We start from the raw sequence: 15,607 nt of genomic DNA on the forward strand, positions 1-15,607 counted from the left end.
AACAAATACAGTTTAAAAGGGCAGAGTGAGACAGCATCAAAGCGTTTCCTATCCTATGCTCCTACATGTTCTCTATATTTCTATAGATATTTGTTCTATAAATTTAGAGACAGATACATAGAAATCAAAAAGGTAATAAATCACGAGGTTCTATTAATATTTAAATATGAACACAAAAAGAGCTAAAGTCTATGTTTACGTTTAAACACCATTTTACCATTTCCCTTTAGAATCAATTTCCATATAAAATTCAGGAACTTTATACTGAATAACAGCCTGTATTATAGTCCAGAGCTGCAATCACAAATCTGCAGACTTCAAATCTAAATTTGCTGTAGTAATTTGCATTTTAACCCCTTCCTGCTCCAGGACGTACTATTATGTCCTGCAAAGGCACGACCCACTAGGCTTGCTGTCAGTGAGCAACTGACAGCTCTAATACACTGCACTACGCATGTAGTGCTGTGTGTTAGAATAGCAATCAGGGCTTTTGAAAAATATTTTAAGAAAATAAAATATTCATAATAGTTTCGCCACGTCCGTAACGGCCTGAACTATAAAAGTATCCTGTCATTTATCCCACGCAGTGAACAGCGTAAAAAATAATAAGTAATAAAACATACCAGAATCGCTATTTTTTGGTCACTTCACCTCCCAAAAAATGTAATAAAAAAAGATCAAAAAGTCGCATGTACCCAAAAATGGTACAGTTCGTTCCACAAAAAAAACAAGCCCTCACGCAGCTATCTTGATGAAAAATTAAAAAAGTTAAGGCACCTAGAATATGGCAACACAAAAATAAATTTTATTTTATTTTTTAAAGTATTTGATTGTGCAAACGCCATAAAACATAAAAAAATATACATTTGTTATTGCTGTAATCGTATCGACCCGCACAATAAAGGAATTCCATTTATAGAACACAGTGAACGGTGTAAAAATACAATGAATAAAGAACAATAGTAGAATTGCTCTTTTTTAGTCACCATGTCTCTTAAAAAATAGAATAAAAACTGATCAATAAGTCGCATGTACCCCAAAATGGTAGCAATAAAAAGTACAGATTGTCCCACAAAAAATAAGCCCTCTTACAACTCAGTGGAAAAAAATATGGTGACACAAAAGGTGCAGAATGTGTTCCAAAAGGGGATAAGATCTGGCACCATTTATAAGTGCGACACTGGCCACATATCTGTGGATTATTAGTTATTTACCATATTATTATACCCTGATGTACTCTGTACAGCTTACATATGCCCCCACATTATAAACTGAAATACCAGCAAAACCCCAAACAGAACAACTACCAAGCTAAATCTGCACTCCAAAAGCCAAGTGGCGCTCCCTCACTTTTGAACACTACACTGTGTCCAAACAGCAGTTTACATTCACGTATATGATTTTCCCATACCAGGGAGAACCCACTTAACAGTTTATGAGATATTTGTCTTCAGTGGCAAAACTGGGCACAACATATAGTGCACTAAAATGGCAAATCAGTGGAAAATCCACTGCGTATTATCTTCTAGTAAAAAACACCTTTTGGGTCAAAATACTCGCTGCACCCCTTAACAAATGCCTTAAGGGGTGTAGTTTCCAAAATGGGGTTACGTATTGTGGGTTTATTTTACTATTTGACCTCGGAGCCCTACAATATTGGCCCAATGCTGTGAAAATCACCAAAATAGGCTTCAAATGCGCATGGTGCTCTTTCTCTCCTGAGCTCTGGCATATGTCCAGGAAAATGATAAATACCTAGAGGGGTGTAGTTTACAAAATGGGGTCACTTTTGGGGTGTTGCCACTGGACTCTGGTACTTCAGGGGTTTTGCAAATATGACATGGTGCCCAAACACCAATCCAGCAAAATCTGCGCTCCAAAAGCCAAATGGCGCTCCTTCCCTTCTGAACCCTGGCAAGTGCTCAAACAGCAGTTTAGGGTCACACATGGGGTATTGCCGTACTCAGAAGAACTTGAGTAACAAATTGTGTGGTGTTTTTCTCCTGTTATCTCTTGTGAAAATGAAAGATTGGGAGCTAAAACGACATATTTTAGTAAAAAATGAATGTTTCATTCTCACTGTCTAACTCTAATAAAATGTATTAAAAACCTGTGGGGTGAAAATGCTCACTACACCGCTAAATGAATTCCTCAAGAGGTTTAGTTTCCAAAATGGAGTCACTTTTAAGGGGTTTCCTCTGTACTGGTACCTCAGAAGGTCAGCAAATGCGACATGGCGCGCAGAAACCAATCCAACAAAATCTACATGCCAAATAGCGCTCCTGTCTTTCTGAGCCCTGCAATTTGTCCAACCAGCAGTTTATGGCCACATAAGGGATATTGCTGTACTCTGGAGAAATTACATTACAAATTTTGGGGTGCTCTTTCTCATTTATCTCTTGTGAAAATGAAAAAGTAGAACATTTTAGTGAAGAATTTTTTTGATATTCATCTTCACGGCCTAATTCCAATAAATTCTGCAAAAGACCTGTGGGGACTAAATGCTCACTATACCCCTAGATAGATTCTTTAAGGGGTGTAGTTTCCCAAATGGGGTCACTTTTGCGGGGTTTCCACTGTTTTGGTCCCTCAGGGGAAAACCATTCCAGCTAAATTTGAGCTCCAAAAGCCAAATGGCGCTCCTTCTCTTTTGAGCCCTGCCCTATGTCCAAACAGCAGTTTATGACCACATATGGGGTATTTCCGTAATCGTGAGAAATTGCATTTCAAATGTTTGGGTGCTTTTTCTCCTTTATTCATTGTAAAAATTTTAAATGTCCATGTTTTATCAGAAAAATATGTGATTTTCAATGTCACTGCCTAATTCCACTAAATGCTGCAAAAAATCTGTGGGGTCTAAATTCTCACTATACCCCTTGATAAATTTCTTGAGGGGTTTAGTTTGACAAATGGGGTCTTTTTTGGGGTATTTACATTGTTTTGGCACAAGACCTTTTCAAACCTGACATGGTGCTTAAAATATATTCTAATAAAAAGGAGTCCCCAAAATCCACTAGGTGGTTCTCTGCTTCTGAGTCCAGTATTTCAGTCATGTAGCACACTAGGGCCACATGTGGGATATTTTTTTAAAAAAAACTGCAGAATCTGGGCAATAAATATTAAGTTGCATTTCCCTGGTAAAACCATTTGTGTTACAAAAAATAATGGAATAAAAGGGATTTCCTGCAAAAAAAAAAAAAAAATAAATTTGTCAATTTCACCTTCGCTTTGCTTTAATCCCTGTGAAACGCCTAAAGGGTTAAGAAACTTTCTTAATGCTGTTTCGATTACTATCAGGGGTGCAGTTTTTAAAATGGGGTGATTTTGTAGTAGTTTTCAATATATAGATCTCTTAAAGTCACTTCAGAACTAAACTGGTCCTTAAAAAATATCATTTTGAAATTTTCTTGAAAATGTGAGAAATTTCTGCTACAGTTCTAAGCCTTGTAATGTCCTAGAAAAATAAAAGGATGTTCAAAAAACAATGCCAACTTATAGTAGGCAGATTGGAAATGTTAATTAGCAACAATTTTGTGTGGTATTACTATCTGTCTAATAAGCAGATACATTTAGAAAACTGCACATTTTTACAAATTTTATGTAAATTTTGCTATTTTTCACATATAAACACTGAATGTAAGACCAAATTTTACCACTAACATAAAGTACAATGTCTCACGAGAAAACGTTCTCAGAATCGCTTGGATTAATAAAGGCATTCCAAAGTTATTACCACATAAAGTGACACATGTCGGATTTGTAAAATGGGCTCTGAGCCTTAAGGCCCAAAATTGGCTGCATCATTAAGGGGTTAAGAAGAGCGCACCAAGTACTGCCCAGTAATTTGATGAAGGAAAAACTACCTACCACTGCATTATTGTAGACAATGGGGCGGAGGAGGAGGAATAAAACACTTTAATCAAAACATAGTTTGTATCATTATATTGTTTATAGGTAACTTGATTTCATGCTCACTTTGTTTTGAGAACAAAATCAATCCGTTACTAATATTATATGATCCTCAAATTCACTCAATATACTACCACCTACACAAGTCTTCCTAGTGCAGTGTCCCCCAAATAGTAGCTCAGGAGCCACTTGTGGATTTCAGACCCCCTGCATGTGGCTCCCCAGCTGTTGGCAGTTACATAGTTACATAGTTAGTATGGTTGAAAAAAGACATATGTCCACCAAGTTCAACCAAGCGATGTGAAAAAGGGAAGGGATGAAACAAAAATTCATATAGGAGCTGATATTTTTGGTTCTAGGAAATTATCTAAGCCTTTTTTTTATTGTAGACCATATTGACACCAGGCATGTCATATCATTACTAGAAATTTGTAATGATATGACATAATATCGGCAATTTCACTTTTAGTATAAAGTGTAGCTCAACACAATCTGTTGAATTTAAAAATGACTTGTGACCTACAAAAGATTGGGAACCTCTACCCCTAGTCAATGCAGTGCATGCTGTATGTGTTAAATACAACATTTTCCACCTTTATCTTAGCCCTTTTGACAACTAAATAGGAGGGTTTAACATGTATGTCAGAGACTGGTGGTATGCCACACTTGCCTACTATTGACGTAGGTCAAGGAGTCCCCCTAATCTTCCTAGACTTCTGGCAGAGCAGGTGAGTCTTACATCCAGGGGTATAGTTATCCGGCAGGAGAAGTAAGTCACTGACAACTAGTTCTAGACAGATAATGTTGTACCCGCTCTGAGCTCTGATCAGTGCTGGAAGAGGACGTTTTTTTGTTCTGATAATCATTATTGTGGCACTGTTATAGGCACACTGTGGGTGTCACTGTTATGGAGCACTGGGATGGCACTGTGGTTGGCTCTCTTATAGGGACACTATTGTTGTCATAATGGCAGCACTATTATTGTCAGTGTTATGGGGCCACATTTTTAACCTTTGCCACTAACATAAAACACACTAAATCATGGCACTGCCTCCTCACTTTAGCACTATTATACGGGCATTGTGTAATACATCTGAGATATTTTCAAAATTGTCCCTGAGTATTATTTCCTTAAATAAATTGGGTTGCCCAATGATGTATGTTTGTCAGTGTGAAATTGAATGTTACCTTTTAAAAATTGAACATAGTGTAATTCAGATTTGTTCTTTAAATTAGGAGAAAGCTATTTATTTTTTATACATTTCTCAGTGATTCCATTTACCTTAATACTTTCATCTTCAGCCTCCAAAGTTATAACACCATCAACAATCCCCTTTGTGGTAGTTTCATCCCTATTCTATTTGATTTCTCCATTCTGAGTAAATGATTAAGTTTTCATGCATTGGTTCAACCAAAACCTATGTTCACTCAACCACATCCTTTATTGATTACTTCTATAGCAAACAGTAGGCCAAGTGTGATATACATAATTGGACAGTTGTCAGGGGATATGGGTGTTTAAAGTACCGTTTGCCCATCTGGAAATTGGGATCACCTTGGTAGATAAATATCGTGTGATTTTTCTTTCTCCTCCTTTGGACCCAATAGTGCTGTTTCACAGAAATCTATGTTTTAACTCTCTGAGGTCTGGTTGAATGAATTTGGTGATTATAACCCATCATATGCTGTCTAGGCTGCACCTGTGCACCGCATTCAGAGAACTGGGAAAAGGGGAATTAATATTTGTCTAACACTGTAACCCTGCTCTTCTCCTCAGTAAATCCTTTGCTGTTCTCTTGTAAGATTGTGTTGGCTTTCCTCTTTTATTTGCTAATATATCATTACTGAGAAAAACTGTTAGACACCCTCAACTTGTTATATAAATTTTGCTTGAGATGTTTATTTTGTGTTCTGCATTAGTGTGCCAGTAGAAAAGAGCAAATAGCAGATATCTAAAAAAAAGAACCTCATGTTTCAAAAATAATTGGTACACAGATTTTTTTAGGAGATTAAAGAAAGTAACATATTAAAGGGATTATCTGGGTTAGTCCATCCCTTGTAAAGTGCCCTATTAGGACATATTGAGATAATTGTGTGGGTTTCCTTGATCAACAAGGGCAGAGAACTGTAACAAGTGCAGCTTTTATCTGTAGAGAACCGCCAGGACCAACTGAGATCAGTGGATGTGTTTTTTAGCATTCTTCTTCAGCTGACAATGAAGACTAATTGTGGAGGTCTCCGCTTCAGGACCCTTCACAGTCGGCCTTATTCCATGGAACCTGATAAGGCGTTATTAAAACCAGACACCCCCTTTAAGTAATAGACCTTTTCAGAGAAAGACTTGAAAACATTGTAAGCATAGTAACACAAGGTTGTAATCCTGCATCAGCAAAATCGGACATATTTGATATAGTAGTTTACAAGCCGTTCTGTAGAAACGCAAATAAATGTACAAGGGAGAGAACCAGCAATTCAGTAGTTGGCCATAGAAATACTGAGTGCAGACAAGAAATATATCTAAATAGATGTCCATTGTTGATGTTGAAATTACAAGATGTCTAAGACTCGGCTCTGAAACGATCAGAATCTTAATGCCTCCCTCCACAGTTTGTCAGAAGTGATCTTCAAGGAAAAGCTGCTGCCCAAAAGCCATACCTCTAAAGAGGAAACAAAGCTAATAGGCTTCCCAAAAAGCAGGGTGCTGAACAGTTGCAGACTATGCTCCGTATAGATAAGTCTAATTTTTTCTTACCCCAAAACATGATCATTAAAAAAAAACATTTGCCTATAGATGACACTGTGGGGAAGGGTGCCTGGTGCTGGTGCTGAGGCTCAGGTATAGATTATAGATGATGCCATTATGAGGTGCCAATGCCCTGGCTAAACGGCTGCCACATGTAAATAAAAGGAAAGCTAAAGTGTTTATTTACTTGTATTGACATGGTCATTTTTTGCAAATACTAATAAATATGTATTTATGGACAATCCCTCTAAACACACTGTACCTCATTTATTAAAACTGTCCAACAGGAAAAATGACCTTGTTGCTCATAGCAACCAATCATTTCTTAAGCAGCTCTGGAAAAATGAAAGCAGCAGTGTGATTGGTTGATATCGGCAAATAGTCCAGCTTTTCTGTTCGTCGGTTTTGATAAATGAAGCCTATTGTGTTAAATAAACCCCTCTTTTTCTGATTTAAAATAGCCTAAATAAACCTCTGTGATTCAGGGTTGTTACACAATGAAGAATGAAAAAGTCCTGTAGTTATTTTCAGTAATTTTTTTACAAAAACCCATAGAAACTATTGACTTGAGGTGCTGATTTACAATCATAGCACAAAATAATATGGTGCCGTGTTAGCCAATAAAGTCTATGGGCTTGTCCACATGTAACGGATTTGCTGCAGATAATTTCTGCAGTATTTCCGCTTAAACTAGCAGACAATGCGCTGCGGCAAAAACGCACTATTTCCTGCATTTTTTACTGCAGAAAATAGTATGGATTTTGCTGTGTTTTTTCAAGCCTGTGTAAAATATAGGAATTCAGTCCACTTTGCGCAGCAATAATTGACATGCTGCGGAATGAAAAATACGCACCGCAGGTGGATGACATTTGTTCATTCACAGCCACTTTGCTGCTACTTTATTCTGCTGCGTATTTTCCGTCCGCAATTCCGGAAGGAAACGCCCTATGTGATATTAAATATTTTTGTGTCAAAACAGACAAAAGTATTATAGGAGTGATAAACATATTGACTAACCAGGAAAATGATGTTTGCCATTATAGGGGTTTTTCAGAGCACAGAGGCTCCTTCATAAGGCAAGTTTGCAATAAATAATGTACACATCTCTGATCAAGTTTTTGACACAAAAGTATTGAACATCACAAAAACAGAATAGCAAAAAGATAAAGAAGTTACATTTATTTGTCATAAAACTTCTCCAAATATACCACCTGCTACTGTAAAATATAGAGGAAGTGAGATCACTCTCCTTCACCGACATGGTCATGGATTTTTGACTCATGATGAGCCGATTTCATAAATGAGCAAATTCATCCTCTAGTTAAAGGCTATGTACACTTTTGAAAATGTTGTTTTTTTTTTTAATGTTTTTTTTTTTTTAATGGTTTTATGGTAATGGTTGCGACTTGTCATATTTGTATATTTCACAATTTCACGATGTGGAGTACATATCGGAAAAACATTTCTTAAGCCTTTACAATCATGGCTGAATTTCCCATTAAACAAGAGGCAAATGCCAATGGGCGACCATGCAGAAAAGGGTGTCTTTTGCTCAGGGTCATTGGTGGATTATAGTTAATGCAGTGGGAGTTTTTTTCAGTAATCCTTTCCATACAGGTTGATGTTTTTGTTTGATAATATAAATTTATTTACGGTTAACTTTGCATATTCATTTCCATACAGGGCATGGTTTTTGGTGTTCGTTTCTTAATACCAGAGGCCAGACATTTGTGCCCACCAGCTCATAAAGTGTAAATCTAGTTCTATTAACAACAAAAAAAAGATAAAAAATAGTGTCGTTTGAAGTGAGATTAAGACTATCACTCCTAGATACTACATTTCATACATACTCTAGCATAGAAGTGAACATGACTGGTTGCTGTCTTTCAAGTACGTATTGTATTGTATAGCTGAAATCTCTCTGTCTCCCCCTAAAGCCAAGGAAAAATTGTTGAAAGCATTGAATACTTGGAAAATTTCATTGAAGTTGCCAAAACTAGCAATTTAAGCCAAAGCCTTGCAGAGACATGTGTCTGTCTTGGAGACATTTTTAATGCACGGGTAAGTACTGATGGCTTTTCCAATTATTTCAGGGTATTCCTGCTTACTGTAAACCATCAATATGTCCAATAATGGGTTTTGTAGTGTGCCCAATTGTTGTATTTATAACCTGAACGATAGTCTTTTTAATAATTATGGATAGTGTGTATTTTGCAGGCTGTGAACATGCTGAGATCTAGTGCACTGTGTGCAGCTGCCTGCCATTTGTGCCGTAGAAGTAGCAGTATTGGTGACTTCTTTGTGTCATTGAATTCCCAGTAGGAAAGAATGTCTTTGAAAAAAGTGCCCACACTGCTCTCCTGTTGGTTTAAATGGAAGAGTCACTCTTTGCGGTCTGCTGCTTGACAGCTGGTTAGACTGTGCTAATTGCCAGTTGTGATTATGGCAAGATTAGCCCGTGCTGATGGCATCCTGCTTGCTGCAGATCCCAACTAGGGAAGATTTCAGGATCATGATCCAAGGCTGACTTTTGACACAGTATGGGGGAGGACCTTAGATGTCTGAAACTCAAGTGAAAGCAGAAGCAGCTAAAGTTTGTGACATATGGTGTATAATATGGATCTTTAGAGAAGCTAAGTTATTTCACCCATTCTTGCTGTTCCCAAGTCCATTAAAATGACCGGTGGGGCAAAAAACCTTTTGATATAAATAGATAAAAAGGGAAATCTCATTAAATAGCCAGAGCTGGAATCTCACACATTTTACAGCTTCAGTACACAAGAGCGGCCCCCTGCAGACAGCTGAATGTGACAGACCTTTACATAATCTGCATGCTGTTATTGCAATATATTGTACCATACAGTGTCATTGATTTTTAGCATATATTATACCAATAATCATGTAACAATCTTACACAGAAAAGTTGACAAAAAAAGCTCTGGCGTCATATGAAATAATGCCAGGCAGATTAGTATCTGGTTAGATATTAGGAAGATGCCTAAGGATATTCTTGGCAATGGTCTGGATTGCCTGGACAGTAAAATTTTTGTTATTGGAGGAATTTGCTAATTATATTGCAGTCCGGTACTGGAAATAAGTGCTAGATTGTCAGACTTTTTGTTTTACCAGATGTCATATTAAAGACATTTCACTGTATTTGGAGAATGCAGGGTATTGAATATGGCGATATATTGCTGCTGTTGTTTCTTACCAGCACTGTTGGCTAAATAGTGGTTGGATGAACCAACCATTTTTGGTTATATTAATATTAAAATTGTTTTTGTTACTTCCATGTAAGGGCCAGCATATTCTGCATATTCCATAGTGTGGTCTTCACTCCCTTCCCTCTACCTATCTCAGTCAAACAGATGCATACATGCTAGAGTTAGTCTATTAGGAGCCGGCTGGATTCTTTTGGGGTGTTATCGGAAATTGGAATACCCAGTAGGAACCCTCACACGCACAGGAAGAAGGTACAAGCTCCAGCAGATGTCCTATGGTCAAATTTGAACCTAGAACCCCAATGCTGCAAGGCAACAGTGATAACCACTAATATGTCATAAAATCCACTGTGCCGTAATTTTCCCGAAGTTATTGAAAGGCTAAATCTATTTAGCAATGTGAATATCTGACATTTATTCCCAGAAGTGCCTGTTTTTAAAGTATAAATATGGTCATGGGTCATTCTTCCCGGTTGTGGTGCATGGCATTTGTGGTCTCCGTTTTGTGCCAAAACTGGGATTGGTTCAGGGTAGAGCCATAAACGTAAAGGGAAGTTTTATTTCTCTTTTGTGGTGAAGCTGACTCTCACGTTGTCATAAAAAATTGATGGCCAAACCTCCACAATTGCCGTGCAGCTTAATAATGTCCAATACCTTACTCTCGGTGCTGCAATGTTTAGTCAACATGGATTTTTGTGCATACATAATCTTATTGTTGTTTATTTAGATGAGAAATTAAGTTCACACCTCATGTATTGGGTCTATTAAACAAACTGATGCAAATACTAAAACTATAGCAAACATGCCACTAATAAAATATAATTTAGAGGCTATGTAAACTTTTGAAGCCATTTTTTTTTATAAATCAATGTTGTATTTCATTTTGAACAACTTTTAACCTATACATTACATAAAAACAAAAACCCTACACATTATTAGATATCAACACGACCATGATAACCTGAAGAATGAATGTAACAGGTTATTTAGTGTGAAGCAGGAACGATATAAAAAAAATAGACAATAAAAACAATGCTAAAAATCACTTTTTTCTACATTTACAAATTACACAGTAATTTAGTTTTAATCCCAAACTGCGCTGGAAAAAAAATACAATTTCTCCTGCATAAACTAAGTCCTTATACAGCCACGTCACTGAAAAAATAAAACGTTATGGCTGCTGAAATGCCCAAATTCCCCCCCAAAAAATGCAATAAATAAATGTAAAACTGCGGGAGTAAAAAATGTAGTTTTCCGCAAATTTAAAAAAGATGCAAAAAAATTGCAGTGGAAGCATTTTTGATGAATGGTAATGAATAAATTCCTCATTAAAGTGGTATTCCCATCTTCAGCATTTATGGCACATCCACAGGATATGTCATTTGTCTGATAAGTGCTGGTCCTACCACCGCTTGCCAATTCCTGGCTGCTGCAATCTCAATTGAGTTCAGTGGAGAGGTGGTGCTCTCTATTGAAGGCTATAAGGGCATGCCCACACGTGGCGGATTTCCTCCGCAACTGTCCGCATCAATGCCGCACAGAATCTGCGGAGCAGTAAATTGATGCGGACTAGCTGCTGCGTACTGCGGTAAAAGTGCTTCCCTTCTCTCTATCAGTGCAGGATAGAGAGAAGGGCCAGCACTTTCCCTAGTGAAAGTAAACGAATTTCATACTTACCGGCCGTTGTCTTGGTGGCGCGTCCCTCTTTCGGCATCCAGTCCGACCTCCCTGGATTACGCGGCAGTCCATGTGACCGCTGCAGCCTGTGATTGGCTGCAGCCGTCACTTAGACTGAAACGTCATCCTGGGAAGCCGGACTGGAGACAGAAGCAGGGAGTTCTCGGTAAGTATGAACTTCTATTTTTTTTTACAGGTTGCTGTATATTGGGATCGGTAGTCACTGTCCAGGGTGCAGAAACAGTTACTGCCGATCGCTTAACTCTTTCAGCACCCTGGACAGTGATTATTTACTGACGTCTCCTAGCAACGCTCCCGTAATTACGGGAGCCCCATTGACTTCCTCAGTCTGGCTGTAGACCTAGAAATACATAGGTCCAGCCAGAATGAAGAATTGTCATGTCAAAAAAGCAAGACGCATCCGCAGCACACATAACATGTGCATGACAGCTGCGGACTTCATTGCGGAAATTAGAATCTCCATTGAAGTCAATGGAGAAATTCCGCCATGAGTCCGCAACCAGTCCGCCACAACTCCGCAACATCCATTGCATGCTGCGGACACCAAATTCCGCACCGCAGCCTATGCTCCGCAGCTGAATTTTCAGCCTCGTCTAAACGAACCCTACTAAATAGAAGTGGAAGTCAATGGAGAAACGGCTCCGCTGCGGATTAACGCTGCGGAGTGTCCGCAGCGGAATTCAAGAGCAATTCCGCCACATGTGGGCATGCCCTAAGAGTTATGGAATGAGCAAAGCAAGCAGACCCGCAACCCTCAGGTATTTATGGCCTGACCTGTGGATATGCCATAAAGGCTGAAGGTGGGAATACCCCTTTAACACAGCATCTATTTTCAGGGGTAATCTACAGCTGCAGCACAACATTACGTTAAAAGTGACAATAACTACTTTGCAGGATACTATGTAACCTCGGGGCTACTTTTTCAGTGTATTTTACTCTATTTACAATATTAAACTTCTTTGTAAACTTTGCAAATATTTGTACATAGATACAACAGACACAGTTTTAATCATGCAATCTCCAAATATTTCACACAAAGAACTGCACTGCTATTATATGATTATTAACTTTGTTGTGGGTCTCCTTTCAGGGAAACTATGAGAAAGCATGTCAGTATTTTTCTCAAGCTTATGAGACTGCAGTCAATCTTGGTGAAAGACCACTTATAGAAGAGGCACAAGTTCATTTCGGCATTGCAAAGGCACACCGGATGATGCCGGCAGTGAGCAGACACACAGAAGCCTCAGATTATGTCAGCATGGAGAACCTGCTGGCATGGAAAAAGAACAGAAGTGACATGATCAGTGACCCAGCAAATGTCGGTAAGACTGGTTATAAAACACACTGGTTTTTTTCTTTTATTAGTGCATTTACTTAGAAATGATTTTTTTTCTAATGTTGATTCCAAACAGGGAATATCTATGTATTAATATAATTGACTAAGCTAGACATAGACCCTCAAATAATTCATTGTGACCCATTGTGGCATTGTTGTACCCCTTGAAATCAAATTGTGGTTTACTACTTCTATAAATAATAATCTGTACAGACATTTTAAATAGTGTCTTTTTCAAATGATTGTATTGTTACCACAAAGACACAGATATTTACCGTAAATTATATATAAATAACTTAAAAATATATAACATTAAATTGAGCTTGTCTGTGTCTATGGTCCTGTTATGAAATGTGAGGTTTTGCTCACACTAGATAAATATAGTCATGAACCTCAAATTTACAATGAATAACCTTGGAACTGTAAGGCTGAGTTCACACTGAGTTTTTTGCAGGAGAAAAACTCTGCCTCAAAATTCCGTTTGGGATTTTGAGGCACATTTTGATATGCCTGCACGCATATGCCTGCACGCATATGCCTGCACGCGGTCTGCCGCGATTTTGAAGTCAATGGGAAGTCAGAGGCGTAAACGCCCGAAGATAGGGTATGACGTTCTTTTTACCGCAAGCATTTTTTACCGCTCGCAATGGGAAGCATTTTCGGACGTTTTTTGGTGCGGTTTCCGACGCGGTTTCTGCTTCAAAAATGGTGTAAAAAAACTCTGTGTGAACAGGGCCTTAGGGTATGTTCACACGCTTAACCAAAAACATCTGAAAATACAGAGCTGTTTTCAAGGGAAAACAGCTCCTGATTTTCAGACGTTTTTTAAACCACTTGCGTTTTTCGCTGCATTTTTTACAGCAGTTTTTGGAGCTGTTTTCAATAGAGTCTATGAAAACGGCTCCAAAAACGTCCCAAGAAGTGACCTGCACTTCTTTTCGAGGCTGTTTTTTTACGCGGCCATTTTTCAAAACAGAACAATGTTTTTCCCATTGAAATCAATGGGCAGATGTTTGGAGGCATTCTGCTTCCGATTTTTCAATCATTTTTCGTCCGTTTGCGGCCTGAAAAATGGCCGAAAATAAGCCGTGTAAACATACCCAATGCATGCTTCTCTTGATCATTATTACAAGCATTTTATTTTTATTTTTTGATCATGAAGAGCATAATGGCTTTGTATACATGGCAGTGTCATAAGATGACATTTTTTCAATAACTCAGTTTATCAAATTTATGCGCTACTTTAGCAGCCCCAGTGAAATGTGTAGTTATTGTGCAGTTAAAAGAACTAAGGGTAACAACAGCTCAACTACGAAGTGGAAGGCCACAAAACTCCAGAAACAAGACCACTAAATTCTGAATCATGTAGTACATAAAAGTTGCCTGTGTTAAGTTGCAACGATCACTGCAGACTTCTATAGTTCTGCGTGACTGAGCAACCTCACACAAACCTTAGATCAGATCCAGGTGTGTAATGCCGGCAGGAGATCCCGCTCCTGCCAGGGTCTTGTACCTTCCACGGCGGCCTGTCCGTCCACGAAGTCGCCAACATCCTCTGCGGTCTCCTACCCGTGGCCGCTGTATCCCTAGTGTGCGCACGAGCGGCCTTGCCATCTCTTAAATAGCCAGCTCGCGCAAAATTCAAAATGTACCAAATCACCCTGCTGCAGGACTATTTAAGACACCTTCACCATCTCCCAGGTGCCTGAGCAATTTTGTAAAAACCGAGAGTTATCCTGCAAAGGTTCCTGTATATACCTGATTCTGTCTGCTTTTGCTACCACTTACCAGCCTGTATCCTGTCTGTTATTGCTATCCGCTATCAGCTCATATAGAGGTAATCTGCTATCAGTCTGTATCCAGTAATCCGCCACCAGCCTGTATCCAGTAATCCGCTATCAGTCTATATCCAGTAATCTGCTACAAGTTTGTATCCAGTAATCCGCCACCAGCCTGTATCCAGTAATCCGCTATCAGTCTATATCCAGTAATCTGCTACAAATTTGTATCCAGTAATCTGCTACCAGCCTGTATCCAGTAATCCGCTACAAGCCTGTATCCTGTAATCTGCTGCCAGCTTGCATCTATAATCCGCTTCCGGCATGTACTTTGTTACCTTCTGTCCACCAGTGACCACCCTACCTATTTGCCTCTGTTCCGCTGTCTGCTATCCACCTGTCAGCTGAGATCCACAGTCAAGCCTCCATCCATTAAGGAACCATCTGCCTGTTCCTGTCTTGCATCTGTCTGGCCAGCAGCTACTCCTCTGGGACCACCTCAAGAGGTAGCGACCTGGCAATCTCCCTACAGAAAGACCAGATTCCTGTTTAGGGGTCAAAAGGGTGAAGACCGGGGAGGCTGCTTAGACAATGCCCTTAGAGGTGGCCTTAAGCCAAACTGGTGGAGTAGCCCAATGGGTCCACAAACCTGCCTGTCGTTACAAAGAGCAATGCCAAGTGTTAGCTGCAGTTTGGTGGAAGAAAAATGGTCTGGAGCTGTAAGATTTCCCTACCACTAAGGAAGTCTTGAAGTCTAACTCCAAGCAAAACATAAAAATTCCACTTTTCGCCAGATTTATAAAGATTAAAACCCACACAGTTCCCACAACTCCCCACGGCAGGCTCCAGTCTCCTGCGCAGAGTCAGGTCATTTGCATAATTAAAGTACATTTATACAGAGGTTTATTTATATTTGTTTTAA

At 38.9% G+C, this 15,607-nt stretch overlaps 1 protein-coding gene across 2 annotated transcripts in view; it reads left to right on the forward strand.

Annotated features, from left to right (window-relative positions):
* TTC29 (tetratricopeptide repeat domain 29) overlaps positions 1–15,607 on the forward strand; it is a 246,846-nt gene that overhangs the window by 158,994 nt on the left and 72,245 nt on the right. For both annotated transcript variants that reach the window (XM_075849691.1, XM_075849692.1), the window contains 2 exons: positions 8,590–8,713; positions 12,662–12,893. In XM_075849691.1, the coding sequence (XP_075705806.1) occupies positions 8,590–8,713; positions 12,662–12,893 (356 nt within the window). The remainder of the gene's footprint in view (positions 1–8,589; positions 8,714–12,661; positions 12,894–15,607) is intronic.

Source organism: Rhinoderma darwinii, chromosome 1 (assembly GCF_050947455.1).
Source record: "Rhinoderma darwinii isolate aRhiDar2 chromosome 1, aRhiDar2.hap1, whole genome shotgun sequence".
Classification (NCBI taxonomy): Eukaryota; Metazoa; Chordata; class Amphibia; order Anura; family Rhinodermatidae; genus Rhinoderma; species Rhinoderma darwinii.